Raw genomic sequence first — 20,078 nt, 5'->3', positions numbered from 1 at the left:
TTAATAACAAATAAAATGAAATGTTAGATTCTGTAACAATTAAACATTTCTTTTCATTTGCTTAGGACTATTTTAAAACAGATAAATTTAAATAGTTTTTTCTTGATTCCTTTATATAGAAGAGTGAGCATTTTTTCTTGCAATATTTTTGATACATTTTGGTTTTAAGTTTAAATGTTCATTTTACAACAAAAATCGACTAATAAAAATTGTGTTTTAAATTTTCATTATTTGGCGGCATAATTAAAAATATGTTCAGTCAGCCAGGCAACGCTTTCTCAGCGGGTTGCCAGACTACCACTCAGCTGATGTTTGTTATTATTTAAAATTTGCTAGTGCAATTATAATTTCCCTTCAGAAACTTTATTTAACAACGCCTTTTAATTACTCGGTAATATAGTCTATATGAAACATATATGCTTAAAATCTCTTATATATTGTAGTTTATGAGATGCAATCTAAAAACCCCAGCGAATCATACCATTCAAGATCAAAGTGAAGTATTTTGTGGCATCCCAACAAAAACACAAAAATATCACAAAGCAGTTAGAAAGTGAGTACAATTTATTGAATTCCTGTAACAAAGGCCACAAGCGACAGTCTCCAGCGTTACCGACACCTAAAGTAGTTAAACAATTATTTGATCATAGAAAACATCTACTGTTTCAGAGGAAATGGAGGCACCCAGCCGCCGAAAGTTCTCTCCAGTTCCTCCGCCACCGCCAGACAAAGGCGATCATTATTCGGATTGGAGACCACTTGGATGCCCAAAGGCAGCCCCTTGGAGTCGAGGCCCATGGGAACCTGGGTGGCTGGCAAATGGAGCACATTGAACAGACTGAAGTAGGCAAAATCATTGAACTTGATCAGCGGATAAAAGTGGAACGGCGCTGTCCTCGGAGAACTATGGAAAAATAGCACTCCATCGTCGCCGAGTAAATCCTGGACTGACTTCTTACACTTTGCCGTGGCTTCCCGGATCAGCTTCTCCTTTTCCTTCGGCAGCACACTGTCAATTAGGCCATAAATAGCAGCCATGCTATAGTCACTTTGTCCAAGGATTTTCTTAAAGAGCTCCACAAAAGGATTGAGTTCGGCACCGTTTCCCAACAACAGATTAAAGTTGGCCGGTTCCTGGGTCATCCAATAGCGCCACATCTTGCCGGTTATCTTGGTATTGGGTATGTCAGCATGTCGCACATCTTTGCCAGTCAGATTCTCGAAATGTTTGCGAATCTTGTACATAACCCTCTCCGTTTCCTTGTTTATAGGATTGCATTGAGCCATGCCATTGGAGGCCACATAGAAGTAACGCAGCCGCTTCAGATCCACCTGCTCATCCAGTTTAAGCTTTGCCTTAAGCGATGGTTCTATGAGGACCTGCATCATGGGCAGCAAATCCCGAGCAGAACGACTCATGGGACCGGCGCATACCATCGTATCCTTCTCCTTACCGGTTCTAAAGGTACACCCAGACATATTGACTGCTCCGGAAGAGGGTTTGTGCCCGAAGACGCCGCAATTGAAGGCCGGTATCCGTATAGAACCACCTATATCAGTTCCCAAGCCGAAACCCGTGCAACAGGCGGCGATAAGAGCGGCTTCTCCACCGGAAGAACCTCCCACAGATCGTCGCAGATCGTAGGGATTGTTGGTGCCACCAATCAGCATATTCCTGGACTCAATCCACTTGTTCACCTCCGGAACATTACTCGTGGCGATGATAATGGCGCCACTCTCCTTCATCAGGCGAACGCATTCGGCATCCGTGGACGAACGTTCCGATTTCCGGGATAGTAGACCCAAGGTATGGAGCTTTCCAGCCACAGCGGTACTATCCTTGGTGGAAAAGGGAACACCCAGGAAGGGCTGACGCCGGAAGTCCTCATCGGTGTACTCCTTTTTGGCCAGCCTCCGGTCGATTTCGCGTGCCTGATCCAAGGCCTCCGGAAACGGGCCATCCACCACGGCATTAAGGTCCCGATTAACACTATCGATCCGTTCGCAGTAGGCCTTGACAATGTCGTAACTCCGGATCTTGCGTTCCCGTATCTGTTGGGCCAAGTCCACGGCGCTTTTGCTGAGCAGGGACTGCTGTTCCACGCTCGGTGGACCCGGAACCCGTTTGTGGTCACCCAGATACCATCCCAAAATGAACTCCAGGAGGCGATCGCTTAGGATGTGGACCAGTGCCAGCAGGGCATCCAGTACGTGGCTCCAAAACGACATGATTGCCTGCGTTTTTGCTGAGATTTGCACTTTGCGCAATGCAAATGCAAACTAAAACCAAAGACCACTGAGGTTGCGATAAACCCAGACGTTGCCACCCGATATGGGCGAAAGCTGGCAAGAAAAGCTTTCCCAAAAAACCAGTTTCACTTCGAATCACAGTGGGACCCATTTAACTTGGTTATTCAGTAGAAGCAACTATAGATCACTTTAAACCACTCAAGACACTCCTTTTAACATGATATGTTGACAGTTTTAGATGCACTGATACAATTGATTTTTCAGTTCGTCCAAAACTTTAAAAATTGATTTTTCAGTTCATCTTAAACTGCCAGCATCAATTACGCTTATCAAATAGGTAACAATTTGATATGTTTTTTAATCTGATAAATGATATATTCATATTTAATTCATAATTTTTATTTTTGTTAAAACATTTTTTTATCTATTTTTTTATTAACCAATGGTAAGTTTGAAGATGACATGACATGTTTGGTCATAATGAAAACCAACGATTTCTAATTATTAAATATTAAAAATGTATCATATTTTTGAAAACTTTGAAAAGTTTTTGTTACTGCAAAAACGCCACTTGATATTCCAATGTTTAATGTTTTAAATTAATTGTTGAATAAAATGTATACATTTAAGTCCGAAAAATATTTGTATTACTACAATGACCTTAACCTTTCAGAACTTTTCGTAAGAAAGTACGTATTATAAATTATATTTAAAATAATTAAAAATTAGTTCGATAATAAATGCTCAGAAAAAGAATACCGCAAATATGTTGACTATTCGAACATGCGCATGAACAGCTGAGCGGGGAGTCCCCTTAACCCATTGGTCGCGTCGTGCAAAGACCGCCGCTCAAATATCGACCCGCAGCTGCTTAGATGATTTTCGTCAACAAAACAAAACCAAAAAGTCGGTCAAAGATCCGGGATAAATATTGAAAATTGTAAATTAAATGAATTAAAAGCAGAGGCCTCGTGCAGTGCGAAAATAAAGTTATTTAAATTTCTGCCAAGGCAGCTCGAATCAAATTTAAACCCAGTACGTTGACCGGTAATACGAATCTTAGATACCCTGTAAACACCAACGCAGTTCGATCACCCCGATAAAAATCGCATTACTAATCAAAGTTTACCTCTTATCTCCATGGTGAATCATTTTTTAATTGTTTTTCCATTAAGGAACTCTTATCTCGGTCGAAATTTTGTTTATTCGATAGTGTGTGACACACGTAACTATTTAGTCAGCATGCTTTTCAATACCCAAAATGTATATAAATAGAAAGTTTGCAAAAAAAATGTGCATTTGTCCAGTAAATATGCAAGTTTTTGTTGCACTTACAGCGTATTTATACGGAAAAACAAACATAAAACCCATTTACAACCCGTGTTAAATTGCAATTACCGGCTAAAAGGCAAAACCAAGTGTTAAATGCTACCTGTAAAAATTTGGAGTGTGTGTCTGTTTGCCTGGGAGCCGCCACAACTGTTAATACTAAATACTAAGTTTATTATTAATTTTTAATCATATTTAGTTGCCATGCCATAGTCTTGGCCGATTTAAATCGCTATCAGGTGCTTTTCTTGGCACTATCTTTTCCACTTTACTGGAAAGGGTGTGTGGTTTTATGGCTATGCGTTTTTTTATTAACAACACCTGGTGGAGGTGTTGTTGCCCTACCTGAGAAGTGACGTTATCAGTAGAAATGCGAACGTGTCGTGACACGAATTAAATCAACTTTGTCGTGACACTAATTTATTACACGCGTGTCTTCTTCAATTTAAAATTTGAGATAGGTCAGCAATCGGCATATGTATTTGTTTTTTAAAAGGCCAGTTCTGACACCCTGTATTTGTTGATAAGAAAAAATTGATAATTCAAATTTAAAACAATGAGTTTGTATTTGATGAATTCATAACTTCTATTAAGTTCTACTGTTTGACAAATCTTAGTTTTTGACTTCACAAAAAATATAAATATTTCTTCTATTACTACATCAGATTGAGTTGACAAACTTTTCACTTTAAAGTCTGTGCAAATTACATCAATAGACTTTCATTACCTGTAATTTCGAAGCACGAATTTAGGACTCAACTCAAAGTTGAGGTTTCCAGAATTTGAAACAAAATTTTAAGGTAAACACACCTTTAACACGCAATGGCAAGAGTATTTGTCTCTCGTCTCTGGTTGTTGATTACCTCAACCGTTTTGAATCTGTCAGATAATAAACCTTCGGGATAGCTGTACACTCAAAAGAAAGACTGATTGAAAAAAACTAAACTCTATCTCTTATTTTTAATAAAATAATTGATTTTATCTTTTAGAATTGTTTCAAGAATTTGCAAAAAATTTTTAAAATATTTTTACCTAGACTTAAAGTTATTTTTAAGAACTCATTCGTCATTTCTTTGGCAATTTATCCGTAAATATTGTTTCCGAGTGCAAGCGATATCTCAGCAAACAGCGAGTTTATGGCAGTGTGTCTGTGTGTCATGTCTGTTAAGTGGGGCCGACTGCTTGACAGTTGATTCGTCAAATAGCACCGCACTCGACGCTGTTTTTCTTTCGTTTTCAGTTACCTCCAGAGATTCACGCACGTAGTTTTCCGTTTCCACAGGTGAAGCACAACGCGATGGAGCGGAATCCAGTCACGGTAGCCGGTGGAAAAAGTGGTGATTCCAGTAATCAGGACGAGAAACAGTACTCCAGTGCAGCGGATTACATGAGGAATTTCAAGAACATCATAGCCCCGGGAAATGAGGCCTCCATGACCAGGGAGTTCAATCCGCAGGTGGCCTACGAATTCGAAAAGTATCTCAATCCCCTGAAGCTCAAGCAGCATGTTCTCAAGAGTGAGAAACTGCGATCCATTATAGAGCACTATGCCAAGGAATCGGGACAGCCCATAAAGCAACTGGAACGCCAGGCCAGGGCGATCATTGATGAAATCGGTCTGGAGCGGAATATGGCCATTATTCGATGGTGCGGAATCGCCATAACAGCGATCGGCAAAAGGATCTGCGATGGATTCTACGTCAATTCGGCCAGCATGGCCAACGTCCGCAAGGATATGGGCAAGTGCCCGGTGCTCTACCTCCCGAGTCATCGAAGCTACATGGACTTCATCCTAATGTCGTACATCTGCTACTACTACGACATCGAGATACCAGGAATAGCAGCCGGAATGGGTATGTTTAATGTGATTAAAAGAGTAATACAAGCCATAAGGAGGTTATATATTTTTAGTGTGGATCAAAGAGCACATTCGGCTAGTAATTTCGATAAGTTTTTAATCATTCATGATTGCAGATTGTATATAATTATTTTTTGGACAATTGTTTTTTATGAGCATGTTTGGTACATGTTCGTTATAAAAAAACAATTTTAATTTTCCTTTTTTACGAAAGTGCTAAATTTGTTCCAACGGAACTCGTGTTAAAAATATAAATTAGGTTTGCTTTTCTATTAACACATTGTCAACATCTTGCCATATTTTTTCAACGTGAATATTTAACACTCAATGACATGCTACATTTTTAATATGCTAGCATTTCAATTAGTATGAATTAGCAAAAAAAAATGTCAACTTTTTGTTTACCTGGAGTTATTATGCAATTAAAGGTGTTAAAATTCTATAATTGCTTAATACAATACGAACAAATTTTAGAAAAATAATAAAATTGATGAAGTTATAGATAACAGTAAAGTTAAAGTATAAACACATTAATCTGTTTTGTTTTGAAAAGTTTTTTATATAAATATTTCCTTAATTCGTTTTAGATTTCCACTCGATGTTCGGCATGGGCACCATGTTGAGAAAAACGGGAGCCTTCTTCATGCGACGTAGCTTTTCGAACGATGAGCTTTACTGGGACATTTTCCGGGAGTACATGTACGCCCTGGTGGCCAATTACCACATCGGCGTGGAGTTCTTCATCGAGGGCACTCGCTCCAGAAATTTCAAAGCCCTGGTGCCCAAAATAGGACTCCTTTCGATGGCCCTGCTACCGTATTTCACTGGTGAAGTGCCGGATGTAATGATTGTGCCCGTAAGTGTGGCCTACGAGCGAGTCCTGGAGGAGCAACTGTTTGTTTATGAGCTGCTGGGAGTGCCAAAACCCAAGGAGTCGACCAAGGGATTCTTCAAGGCCCTGAAAATCATCGACGAGCGATTTGGCAAGATGTTCCTGGACTTCGGAGAACCGATTTCGGTAAAGGAGTTCTTCGGACACGACAGTGGGCAGCGGATGCAGCGAGCAGGCGTGGGCGGTCACCTCCAGAAGCTCAACCGCCAGGAGGTGGAACTGGTCAAGCAGCTGGCCAACGAGATTATCTACCAACAGCAGCGACGCATTGTGATCACCACCTTCAATCTGTTGAGCTTGTACTACGCGAGTCAATTGTATGCCCAAAAGAGTGTAAACATCGATGAGCTGTCCCGGGGTGTTCTGCATCTAAAGCGGATCTTCGAGCAGCTGGGAGCCCATGTTAGCACTACTCCTAGTAGCATCAAGGCGGATATTATAGATGCCGTGGAGATACACTCAAATATCCTGCATTTTGCCACCGCCAGATTGCAGTTTACGCCCATGGCAGCCAAACAATTGGCGGAACGGATAGATGTGAAGCGCATGAAAGCCCACGCTCTTTGTCCACAAACCATGGCGGTGGCTGTTCCCATGCTGGCCCTGCAGCTCTACATCAATCCCTGCATGTTTTGGCTGGCCAGACCGGCTTACCTGCTCCTGGCAGCGCTGAAGGAGCAGAGGAATCAAAGGAATCAATTGACAGAAGACATCTCGTACGATGCCAGTTTAAGTGCCCTGCACTCGCATGTGACCACCATGGATGCACTGTTCCAGCACGAGTTCATCATTGAGTCGAATCGCGAGGCGGCCGAGTTTGAGACCCATCTTCAACTGCTCCTGGACGAACGGGTGGTGGAGGTGGAGAAGAGCGGTAGGATCAGGGTGCAGGACAATGAGTGCTCGCATGTCATACTGGCTGCCTTGGCGCCATTCCTATGCCTCTACTACCAGCTGGTGGTCACGTTAAGAAAGGTGAGTAAACCTCAATAACTTACTTTAAACTTACCGATTCTAATTGAATTGTTTCCCTTGCAGATTCCTTTGGATTTCGAGTTCAGCAACAAGGATTTGCTTGTTCGCGTCCAGCAGCATGTGGAGCAGCTACTTCAGCAACCCGGAGGATCTGCCTCCCACGTGCATCCATATTGCCTGGCACTGGACAATCTCAACATAGCTATCTACGCCCTGATCCAGAGGAGCTACATTCTGAAATGTAAGGACTCGGGACAGATGAAGATCGCCGGCACTCCAGGAAAGTGCCTGCAGGAGCTGGAACGACAGCTCCTCGAGTACTGTCAATTAATGCCATTCGCCCAATACTCGACGGCGGCCAACCAGCAGGCGCAGTTTCACATAGCCAAGTTATAACTGGCAAATGGCAAGAGGTCGGCGGGGCAGGCGGCTCCCAGGGAAGAGGAAACCGATCTAAATCCCGATTCAGGATCGAATCCCAAACAGTGTAGTACAATTAGCATTTCATTGCCCATGCAGTTCATCCAGTTTGTTGTCGGCCTGCTCAAGAATTGTCGCATCATCTGCATTTTGTTTTTCATTGTGGTGGTGGCGCCGCTTTGGCAGCTGGTTCACTGGATCATCACTTCCTCCCATTCATTCACGTAGGCTTAGGGGTGTCTAGTTAGGATGGATCGAATTAAATAGTCGGAAAGAAATTCTAAAATATTTAATACATCAAGGTACCTACGAAATCTTACGAATTTTTTCACTTTATTTAATTCAATTAAATTCTCTTTTAAAAACAAAAGATATTTGAACAAAAGTCTCTTTTAGAATGAAGTATTGCTCATATATCAATATAATCCCATAGCTATAATTTGACATTCCCCTTTTTATAGTTTTTTAAATAAGTTTTAAGACAAAAGAGAAAATAAATTAAATTTTTGACTTTCCATGACTTAAAAAAAATCGGTCCATCCTAGAAAGCGAGTGTATCTGAGAACTAAAAGTATATATAAGCTTAAAAACTGATATTTATGTCAAGTTTGCCATAAAATACAAATGAAATTCACTAAAACGCCAAAACACAAACTTGCAAGAAATCGAATTTTGATCAAAAACAATTTGTATAGAAAACCGGTTACTGGTAGATCCCATCGAAATATATATTTCATATATTTTTTGCCAAGGACATCTTAAAATGTTTTCCAACAAAACATGACACAAAAATGCACAATTTCAAGATTTTAAAAGATCAATTAGTTAAGATCTTGCAAAGGTTTGAAGATTTTTAAACTAGCAAGAAACATTTTCAATATTTAGTTATATCGTTTTTTATTTGTTCCAAGCGAGATATTAACTTTTTAAATCATTTCGAATTAATAATCTTTTTCACATTTAACATAATTAGGCACAAATTATTTAAACTATTCTTTATTGGCAAAAGTGTGACGGATTTTGTAATTTTAAAATTCCTTTAAATCGTTTAAGTTGTTGTACAATGTAAGCTGGTGTTACGTTTGTGTTTCATTTTATAATCATAAGTTGGTTATGTTCATCATCCCCGGAGTTATTTTTAAATATTCTATTGTGCCAATACAAAAGTCAGCACCTCAAAGAAAAAATTACAAGGCAACAATAAAACTTGCCACTAGATATTTATAAAAAAGGTTGATTCAGACGTGATCCCATTTGCGTTCAAATCCGCTTATTCCTAAAGAAAATAGCACAAAAATGTCCGAAATGTGCAAAACAAATATTATGTATTATGATATTTTTAGACATTGTTTGGTTTTATTTTATATTTATATAGATTTTAAAAAGAGAAAACAACACCGATCCTAACTTCACCCGCTAGTAACTAAACCAACAAAAAAACAGAGCAATAATAAAAATGTAGTCGGTGTCGATTGCACCCCAGAAACTTAAATCATCTGGCTTTGAATTGAAATGTTGAAGGTCACTGGCAGAACTGTCGTTTAAACTTGTCCAAAGTGCGTTGGCTGATTACCACGTGCATCATCAGCCGCTCGGGATTCTTCTCATCCGCTGTCGTTTCCACCACGGCTGCATTTTTATACAGCCAGGCCATTTCGGGTCCACCGCTGGGCACTCTCATCTGAAGTTTTCTTCGCCCAGTTGCGGTCAGAATTTGTTGCTCGATATCATTTAAAAGGGGTTCCAATCCGGTTTGTGCTCGAGCTGATATATGATGCACGGGATCTGATGACGACTGCGCCTTTAAGGATACCAAATCACATTTGTTGTACACATTAATGATCGGTGGCAATTGGCTGGCCGTGGAATCTCCATTAGCAATATTAAAGGCCAGGGAACGGAGCGTGGCCTCCACATGACTGCGTTGAGAGGCGTGACATGGATGAGAAAGGTCCTGGACGTGCACTATTACATCCTGGGGTGAGAGAAAAGGGTAATTTTAAGAAAAAACTAAGGCAGATTGGTACTTTTACCGCCAGCATTGCATCCTCCAAAGTAGCCACAAAGCACTCGAACAATCCCGTTGGCAAATCAGACATAAATCCTACGGTGTCCATGTAAATCACCTGCAGATTGCAAGGTAAACAACCCGCATGTGCCGTCACATCAAGGGTGGCAAACAACTGATTCTTCGGCTGCAGTGCATCCTCCACAGTCAGAGCCTTTATCAAAGACGTCTTGCCAGCATTTGTGTAGCCTACCACGGCCACAATGGGATAATTTTGTTGTTTTCGTTTTTGGCGAAGCAACTGCCTCTGCCGACGCACACGATCCAGTTCCGCTCGCAGTTTGCGCTCCCTGGTGCGCAGAATCTCCTTTTGCAGATCAGTCAGGGTATATCCTTGGCGCCGTGTCTGTGTGACACTGGCATCCTTGGCTTGCGCCCAAATGTAGGGAAGCTCAGCCATGGCCACCTAAAAAAGTAAATGCAATATTCAGTTTATAGTAAAACTTGATAGTCATTTAATTATCATTTAAAACCTACCTGTAGCTTCGCTTCAGCGCTTGTGGCATGCAGCCTTAAAATCTGAATAACCACAGAGTAACGATCCATCACTGGCAGTCGGAACTCCGCCTCCAGAAACCGTTTCTGAGCGAAGGATAACGTGCCCTTGCTGACAAAAAGGCAAGTGAGCTGCCGTTCCTGTCGTAGTTCGGCGACCACTTCCTTAAGTTCCACCAGCTTTCCGCTGCCAAAGAGTGTCTTTTTCTCGAGACTCTCTAGCGGAACTTTGAGAGCCCTGGCGACCTGCCAATTGGGCAGGGAGTGAATCAGGGCAGACGCCTCCGCCAGCTGATCCTCTGGCCGGATATCGACGGGTGAGCTCTGGCGTTTGGCTGCCCACTTCACGTAGGGCTGTAGGATAAGGACTTGCTGGGAACTGGCTATGTCTCGAGTGATTCGCATAGCTCCGCCTGCCACTTCGTCGTAGGCACTGGAATAAAATGAGAAGAAATGAGATGTCAACATAAAACATGATTAACAGCAGTAGTTAAGTAACTTTATACAGGATTCTGAATACCTACCGATCATCTAGGAACCTCATATCTGCCAGGTATCCACTGGATTCCCGCTCCTCCTCCGCCAAGTCCTCAATATCTTCATTCCTTTGACCAGCCTGCATTTGGGCTTCAAAGAAGCTCTTCCTGTTCCGAATGCCCTTAACTCCTTGATGTTGTGTGTATTTCAAGCGTGCAGGTATCTTTACAACCGCACGGAAAGGAAAACTCCTGATCAACCGATTAAATACCCGTAGACCGGACATGACTAAAACTAATTAGGGTTTGACAACTATAACTAAAAGGTTTTCTCGTTCAGCACGGAATGCTTTTCCTCAAAAGCCATCCACGCCGCTTGACAGGATTTCGTGCGCGAGGAAGTCGTTTGATAGGATACTCCCGTTGCCACCAAAGATGAAATCAGTATATTGTACTTCACAGGATATCGAATACGGGATTGAATGATCTTCTGACCAAAGTAGGTGCCGGAAAAACCTGTAATTTGTATAATTATTATGCAATTATTGAAAAACAAAAGAAGAATACTAACCCAAACAAAATGTGGCGAGTCCTGTGAAAAGGGAGCGGGTCATGCAATCGATGTAACCATCGAATCCTGGGTGCTTCTCGCGCTGTTGATCCTTTAAACGCTTGATATCGTTCATAATAATCGCTTAATAAAACGTTTTATGTACGTTATTTTCATTGGCTTTTTGCCGGCGCGCAAGAAAGAACAGCTGCTTGCAAGAGGTGGGCTAATTACTAACAATAGTATCTGCATGCAAGCATATATTATTGCATCCGATAGTAGTAAAATAAATGATTCTATCTTTTAACGCAGCGAATTTGCGAGAAATCCTAACAAGTTGGTTATAACTTACTTATAACCTTCCAAAAACCTATTTTTTAACGGTTTTTATCTAAAAAAAATTTTCATATATTGGGTACTTTGGAACCCCAAAAATTTTAATAGTCGCTCAGTGCAAAAAACACTTTAATTTTTAGTGCCAGCACTTTGATACAATATTAAATCTAAACTACTATATAAAAGTCTTCGAATAAAAAATGGGTCAGTGGTAAATTCCTACCAGAGCGGATTGACATAAAAATCTAGAAAAATCAGCATAATTCTGAAATAATTAGGAGACGTGTGTGAGGTACAAATTAAAACAATAAACGACCCCAAAGTGCCCCAAAATTCGATTCGTTTTTTTTTAAATTCTTTCTTTTGCCATTTTTCTGTTATAAATGTTGTTAAAATGGTTTCAAAAAATTATGATCATAATCTTATGGCATAGCCGCAACTAACTGCATTTAAATTTTTTGGAAATTCAGCCTCCTTAACCAAGTCCCCAATATTTTCCAATTCTCTTATGCGTGACGTCACGGCCTCCACATATGTTTGTATGTATGTTCTGCTGGCGCACTTTGCATTAAGTCGTAAATGAGTGTATGTAGCATTTTAAGTGTGACCGCGCAGGGGAAAAAATAAAAATACCAGTCACAAAAAATTTAAAATGCGCGGTTAAAAAATCGATTATATCGCAAATCTTTTCATTTGTTTTCAAATGTTGAGTTATCTACAAACTTTGGATTTGTAAAAAACAAAAATAAACAATGATTCGCTCTGCTATGTACACACACACGCACGAAATATGTATATCCAAAAAATCAAGATAATACTGATATCCTTTTGCTAAAAGAATATTTAATTTACATTTCCACAACAGGTTTAAGACATTTTGTAACCGATTTTTGTCATTTAAAATTCAAATCGCATTGATAATATTAAAAGAACATTAAATATTCAAACCAATTGATTCTCACGCTCTTTATTACACGTGCCTCATATTGTTTAAACAAATGCAAATGTTTAAACAATTTGATTCACGGCGTCCCCCACCTGTCTTTATCTAATCTAAACTACTATATAAAAGTCTTCGAATAAAAAATGGGTCAGTGGTAAATTCCTACCAGAGCGGATTGACATAAAAATCTAGAAAAATCCGCATAATTCTGAAATAATTAGGAGACGTGTGTGAGGTACAAATTAAAACAATAAACGACCCCAAAGTGCCCCAAAATTCGATTCGTTTTTTTTTAATTCTTTCTTTTGCCATTTTTCTGTTATATATGTTGTTAAAATGGTTTCAAAAAATTATGATCATAATCTTATGGCATAGCCGCAACTAACTGCATTTAAATTTTTTGGAAATTCAGCCTCCTTAACCAAGTCCCCAATATTTTCCAATTCTCTTATGCGTGACGTCACGGCCTCCACATATGTTTGTATGTATGTTCTGCTGTATGTATGTTCTGCTGGCGCACTTTGCATTAAGTCGTAAATGAGTGTATGTAGCATTTTAAGTGTGACCGCGCAGGGGAAAAAATGAAAATACCAGTCACAAAAAATTTAAAATGCGCGGTTAAAAAATCGATTATATCGCAAATCTTTTCATTTGTTTTGAAATGTGTACTGCTATGTACACACACACGCACGAAATATGTATATCCAAAAAATCAAGATAATACTGATATCCTTTTGCTAAAAGAATACTTAATTTACATTTCCACAACAGATTTAAGACATTTTGTAACCGATTTTTGTCATTTAAAATTCAAATCGCATTGATAATATTAAAAGAACATCAAATATTCAAACCAATTGATTCTCACGCTCTTTATTACACGTGCCTCATATTGTTTAAACAAATGCAAATGTTTAAACAATTTGATTCACGGCGTCCCCCACCTGTCTTTATTATTAATATAATCTTTTACTTTTGCATACTTCTTTACGTCCCATTAAATGACCGTTTGCTGTAATTAATTCAAGTGAAACATAACCTGTTGGTCGTGTACAAATACTTCATTATTTGCCAATTGTTTTTTTTTTTTTAATGTGTGGAAAGAAGGTGTGTAAAGAGGGGTTGGGGGCCCAAAAACGCCAAAACTGTAATTAGGTGATACATGGACAGCCTCTTAAAATTGTTAACCAAGATAAAAATAAAGGAAATTGTATTATTGGGGACGCATTTAACTTTTCCTTTGGCATATTTCTTAATTTTTCTTACATAAATATTTGCTTTCCTTATAAGCGTTGTCTACTGTGGATTCTCTTTTAAACTTCTTCTAAATCGTCAACAGTATGTGATTTTTTATTAACCCTTTCGTTACCAATGTGCATAAAATTACCTTTTCTACATTCTTCGGTTGTAATAGTAATAGTACATTAATATTATTTGTCAAGCAATAACATCACTAGAAGAAAGTAAACATAGCATGGCTTAAATGTTAAAAAAATGTATATTTGTTAAATTAAAATTTTAATTCTTTAATTTCAATTTGTAATTAAAAAAAATAAAAAAAAAATTAAAAATTAAAAATAAAGAGTTCTAATCTAAATATAAACAAAAACAATGAAGAGTCTTAATTTTAGATTGTTTTTGAAAAACACTTTGTTTTTATTTTTGTCCTTCAATATAATGTATCGCCCTTAACTGCAAAACAAAAGATGTGGCAAAATAAAATGTAAGCGATCGGTATTTAAAAAAAAATTAAAATTAATATAATTATAGAAAAAGATCCTACCATATTTAAAATCTTCGGCACAAAAAGGTTAAGTTCAAAGAGAGGGAAGTAAACTGATGGAATACGCACACATACATCCGTAATTCGGCAAATTTGGACTTATATATGTTTTTAGGCAGCAATTCTGTCAGTTTTAAAATGAATCCCCATGGAAATGGTGCTGGGCAGTGGGTTGCATGGCAACCCAATTACACGGCAGCTCCAGCTAGCTATTCGTATCCGTATCAAGCTGCAGTTCCGCCTCCAGTTGTGTGCCAACACGTCCCGCAACCCGTACCCGTCCAGCACTTCACGCAGCATTTCCCGCAACACGTTGCGCAACATGTACCGCAACATGCGCAATGTGTTCAGGTGAAATCAATAGATGAGCAAGAAACTAAAAATTTTATGGGAAAAAACAAACGACAACAAAACTGGGTTAACATTAACCAGCAATTGAAAACGCAAAATAAAACCATAAAAACTTTGACGCAAACGTGCAAGAGGATGCAGAACGAATTAAAAACAATGAAGAAGAAGGTAGCAGACCTGGAAAAAACTCACGAAAACGTATCTCTTATGGAAAGGAGATTTAAGAACCTTCAGCAAGGTCGTAGACCTTCAATTTAATCAAAATTGTTAATTTTTTGACAAAAATAAAATTTAAAAATTTAAGTTTTTTGTTTTTTATTCTTTTTTTTTCTCATCTTTAGCAAAATTGCAAGTGAACAACAATAAAACCAACCATTTAATCTTCTCCTTTTGCATACATTTGTACTTCTCATTAAATGATCTTTTGCTGTAATGCATTTAAGTGGCAATATAGCTCAGGTGTTAGAGGTTGTATATAAATGTAATGTGATCTGTAGGTCGTGGGTTCAAACCCACTTTCAGTTCTTGCCAAAAATGATGTTGACATTTTTTTTTTTTGAAAGTGAAATCCAAGATTGGTAAGAACTCGGTTTGAAAACACGACCCTTAAATTGCAAGGAAACCACATCGTACAACAACACCAACTCTTTAGGAATGCTATTACCTAAGACTACTTCTTCATGAAGTGCGGGGACCAACCTCATTCTTATTTCTTAAAACAGTTAATAACATTACGTATGCTACATTTCAATTGGCATGTAAGGCTTTGGGCTTACTAGAAGATGACACACACTGGGAATATACCCTAAAGGAAGCAGCTTTATGTAAATCGCCAATTCAATTACGTGATTTATTTGCGGTGATGTTAGTAAATTGTCAAATGGCTGATGCCGCACATCTTTGGGAAATGTATAAAGAAAGCTTTTCAGAAGACATTTTGTACGAGTTTTCTCTAATAGTGGCAGAAGTCAATCAAGATCTACTGGATAGAGTGTTTAATAAATGTCTTATTTTAATCGAAGATATAACACTGTCCATTGGAGGTACGTGTCTATTAGACTATGGTTTGCCCGAACCGATTAGAGTTAGTAGACCACTTCAAAATAGGGAATATTTAAACGAAATAAATTACAGATATTAATGAATTCGAATTAAGTAAAGACGAAAATTCCCTTAACGATGGGCAAAGAATGGCATTTCAAAAAATATTACAAAGTGTTCAAAATGAAAACGGTGAAATATTTTTTTTGGATGCCCCCGGTGGCACAGGCAAGACATTTTTATTGAATTTGTTGTTAGCAAAATTACGACATAATAATAATGTAGCATTGGCTGTTGCTTCTTCAGGTATAGCTGCTACGCTGTTAAATGGGGGACGCACAGCCCACTCTGTGTTTAAACTCCCATTGGATTTAATAAATGTAGAAACACCATGTTGCTCAATATCTAAACGGTGTAATATGGCATTGGTTTTTCAAGAATGTAGACTTATTGTTTGGGATGAATGCACAATGGCTCATAAGAGTGCTTTTGAAGCGTTGGATAGAATGTTGAAAGATATTCGTGGTAATGATTTTCTAATGGGAGGTATGACGGTTTTATTATCTGGAGATTTTCGTCAAACGCTTCCTGTAGTTCCTCGAGGAACAAGGGCAGATGAAATACAAGCCTGCTTAAAATCATCATTTCTTTGGCCTACTATTCAAAAATTGTGCCTAACAAAAAACATGCGTGTGCATTTAAAAGGCGATACAACTGCTGGAATTTTTGCACATACATTATTGAGAATTGGAGACGGTCTTTTTCCAACTGTCGAAGGAAAAATAATTATTCCTTCAGGTTTAGGAACTGTTGTAACTTCCCTTGAGGAGCTCACATCAAATATATTTCCGGAAATTTCAAAAATCTCAACCAAATCATTAGATTGGTTTTCGGAGAGAGCAATATTAACTGCTAAGAATGATAGAGCTGTGGTAATAAATAACATACTGTTAAAATCATTTGATGGTATTGAAGTTACGTATAATTCTATTGATTCAGTCACTGAAGTTGATGAAGCAGTTCATTTTCCGGTTGAATTTCTCAACCAACAAAATCCACCTGAACTTCCCTTACACATTCTAAAGCTTAAGATTGGTGCACCAATTATGCTGTTGAGAAATTTAAGACCTCCAAAACTATGTAACGGTACAAGATTGCAAGTAAAAGCTCTTCATAACAATTTAATCGAAGCTGTGGTTTTTACTGGCTGTGCCAAAGGAGAAATTGTTTTTATACCACGAATACCCCTAATACCATCAAATCTACCGTTTCAGTTTAAAAGACTTCAGTTCCCTGTAAAAGTTTGCTTTGCAATAACGATAAATAAATCGCAAGGTCAGACCTTAAAACTAGCTGGACTAGATTTAAGGGACGATTGCTTCTCTCATGGTCAGTTTTATGTGGCCTGTTCAAGAGTTAGCTCCTCTGAGTCTTTAATTATTTTAGCGCCAGAAGGAAAATCAAAAAATATCGTTTATAGAGAAGTCTTGCAAAAATGTTAAACATTTCTAATTAAAATGCACTGTGGAATAGGCCTCATGGGGAAACCACAAAAAAAAAACGCGCCAAAACCTCTACCTCTATGGTGGTGTTGAAATGTGGAATGGTTTTAGTTTAAATAAAGTAGCAAATAAAAAAGTTAATCAAAAGTATAGTTTTAAGCGATATAGTTAGGAAATTGCTAATCTTAATTTCCGCAGGCGAAGCTGCGGGCTACCTTGCTAGTCTAAACTACTATATAAAAGTCTTCGAATAAAAAATGGGTCAGTGGTAAATTCCTACCAGAGCGGATTGACATAAAAATCTAGAAAAATCCGCATAATTCTGAAATAATTAGGAGACGTGTGTGAGGTACAAATTAAAACAATAAACGACCCCAAAGTGCCCCAAAATTCGATTCGTTTTTTTTTAAATTCTTTCTTTTGCCATTTTTCTGTTATAAATGTTGTTAAAATGGTTTCAAAAAATTATGATCATAATCTTATGGCATAGCCGCAACTAACTGCATTTAAATTTTTTGGAAATTCAGCCTCCTTAACCAAGTCCCCAATATTTTCCAATTCTCTTATGCGTGACGTCACGGCCTCCACATATGTTTGTATGTATGTTCTGCTGGCGCACTTTGCATTAAGTCGTAAATGAGTGTATGTAGCATTTTAAGTGTGACCGCGCAGGGGAAAAAATAAAAATACCAGTCACAAAAAATTTAAAATGCGCGGTTAAAAAATCGATTATATCGCAAATCTTTTCATTTGTTTTCAAATGTTGAGTTATCTACAAACTTTGGATTTGTAAAAAACAAAAATAAACAATGATTCGCTCTGCTATGTACACACACACGCACGAAATATGTATATCCAAAAAATCAAGATAATACTGATATCCTTTTGCTAAAAGAATATTTAATTTACATTTCCACAACAGGTTTAAGACATTTTGTAACCGATTTTTGTCATTTAAAATTCAAATCGCATTGATAATATTAAAAGAACATTAAATATTCAAACCAATTGATTCTCACGCTCTTTATTACACGTGCCTCATATTGTTTAAACAAATGCAAATGTTTAAACAATTTGATTCACGGCGTCCCCCACCTGTCTTTATCTAATCTAAACTACTATATAAAAGTCTTCGAATAAAAAATGGGTCAGTGGTAAATTCCTACCAGAGCGGATTGACATAAAAATCTAGAAAAATCCGCATAATTCTGAAATAATTAGGAGACGTGTGTGAGGTACAAATTAAAACAATAAACGACCCCAAAGTGCCCCAAAATTCGATTCGTTTTTTTTTTAATTCTTTCTTTTGCCATTTTTCTGTTATATATGTTGTTAAAATGGTTTCAAAAAATTATGATCATAATCTTATGGCATAGCCGCAACTAACTGCATTTAAATTTTTTGGAAATTCAGCCTCCTTAACCAAGTCCCCAATATTTTCCAATTCTCTTATGCGTGACGTCACGGCCTCCACATATGTTTGTATGTATGTTCTGCTGTATGTATGTTCTGCTGGCGCACTTTGCATTAAGTCGTAAATGAGTGTATGTAGCATTTTAAGTGTGACCGCGCAGGGGAAAAAATGAAAATACCAGTCACAAAAAATTTAAAATGCGCGGTTAAAAAATCGATTATATCGCAAATCTTTTCATTTGTTTTCAAATGTGTACTGCTATGTACACACACACGCACGAAATATGTATATCCAAAAAATCAAGATAATACTGATATCCTTTTGCTAAAAGAATACTTAATTTACATTTCCACAACAGATTTAAGACATTTTGTAACCGATTTTTGTCATTTAAAATTCAAATCGCATTGATAATATTAAAAGAACATCAAATATTCAAACCAATTGATTCTCACGCTCTTTATTACACGTGCCTCATATTGTTTAAACAAATGCAAATGTTTAAACAATTTGATTCACGGCGTCCCCCACCTGTCTTTATTATTAATATAATCTTTTACTTTTGCATACTTCTTTACGTCCCATTAAATGACCGTTTGCTGTAATTAATTCAAGTGAAACATAACCTGTTGGTCGTGTACAAATACTTCATTATTTGCCAATTGTTTTTTTTTTTTTTTGTGTGGAAAGAAGGTGTGTAAAGAGGGGTTGGGGGCCCAAAAACGCCAAAACTGTAATTAGGTGATACATGGACAGCCTCTTAAAATTGTTAACCAAGATAAAAATAAAGGAAATTGTATTATTGGGGACGCATTTAACTTTTCCTTTGGCATATTTCTTAATTTTTCTTACATAAATATTTGCTTTCCTTATAAGCGTTGTCTACTGTGGATTCTCTTTTAAACTTCTTCTAAATCGTCAACAGTATGTGATTTTTTATTAACCCTTTCGTTACCAATGTGCATAAAATTACCTTTTCTACATTCTTCGGTTGTAATAGTAATAGTACATTAATATTATTTGTCAAGCAATAACATCACTAGAAGAAAGTAAACATAGCATGGCTTAAATGTTAAAAAAATGTATATTTGTTAAATTAAAATTTTAATTCTTTAATTTCAATTTGTAATTAAAAAAATTAAAAAAAAAATTAAAAATTAAAAATAAAGAGTTCTAATCTAAATATAAACAAAAACAATGAAGAGTCTTAATTTTAGATTGTTTTTGAAAAACACTTTGTTTTTATTTTTGTCCTTCAATATAATGTATCGCCCTTAACTGCAAAACAAAAGATGTGGCAAAATAAAATGTAAGCGATCGGTATTTAAAAAAAATTAAAATTAATATAATTATAGAAAAAGATCCTACCATATTTAAAATCTTCGGCACAAAAAG

The 20,078-nt window shown here is 37.5% G+C and overlaps 4 protein-coding genes across 4 annotated transcripts; 1 reads left to right on the top strand and 3 right to left on the bottom strand.

Moving 5' to 3' along the window:
* Positions 1–546: 546 nt before the first annotated feature.
* Positions 547–2,335, bottom strand: LOC108045943 (fatty-acid amide hydrolase 2). The gene has a single exon (XM_017125437.2). The coding sequence runs from the start codon at positions 2,227–2,229 to the stop codon at positions 658–660; it is 1,572 nt and encodes a 523-aa protein (XP_016980926.1). The 5' UTR covers positions 2,230–2,335; the 3' UTR covers positions 547–657.
* A 2,526-nt stretch (positions 2,336–4,861) lies between these two features.
* LOC108045935 (dihydroxyacetone phosphate acyltransferase) lies at positions 4,862–9,216 on the top strand. The gene is made up of 3 exons (XM_017125428.1): positions 4,862–5,432; positions 6,025–7,304; positions 7,368–9,216. Exons 1-3 carry the CDS (start codon positions 4,877–4,879, stop codon positions 7,698–7,700), a joined length of 2,169 nt encoding a protein of 722 aa, XP_016980917.1. The 5' UTR covers positions 4,862–4,876; the 3' UTR covers positions 7,701–9,216.
* Positions 9,053–11,050, bottom strand: LOC108045936 (putative GTP-binding protein 6). The gene is made up of 4 exons (XM_017125429.2): positions 10,812–11,050; positions 10,270–10,720; positions 9,758–10,198; positions 9,053–9,699 (listed from the first exon to the last, which is right to left on the bottom strand). Exons 1-4 carry the CDS (start codon positions 11,048–11,050, stop codon positions 9,247–9,249), a joined length of 1,584 nt encoding a protein of 527 aa, XP_016980918.1. The 3' UTR covers positions 9,053–9,246.
* A 32-nt stretch (positions 11,051–11,082) lies between these two features.
* On the bottom strand, positions 11,083–11,549 carry LOC108045937 (transmembrane protein 141). Its single transcript, XM_017125430.2, has 2 exons — positions 11,335–11,549; positions 11,083–11,279 (listed from the first exon to the last, which is right to left on the bottom strand). Exons 1-2 carry the CDS (start codon positions 11,447–11,449, stop codon positions 11,083–11,085), a joined length of 312 nt encoding a protein of 103 aa, XP_016980919.1. The 5' UTR covers positions 11,450–11,549.
* Between the last annotated feature and the right edge of the window lie 8,529 nt (positions 11,550–20,078).

The sequence above is a fragment of the Drosophila rhopaloa genome, unplaced genomic scaffold (assembly GCF_018152115.1).
Source record: "Drosophila rhopaloa isolate 14029-0021.01 unplaced genomic scaffold, ASM1815211v1 contig_167, whole genome shotgun sequence".
Classification (NCBI taxonomy): domain Eukaryota; kingdom Metazoa; phylum Arthropoda; class Insecta; order Diptera; family Drosophilidae; genus Drosophila; species Drosophila rhopaloa.
Note: the sequence above shows the minus strand (reverse complement) of the source record. Positions and strands in the feature narration are given on the sequence as shown.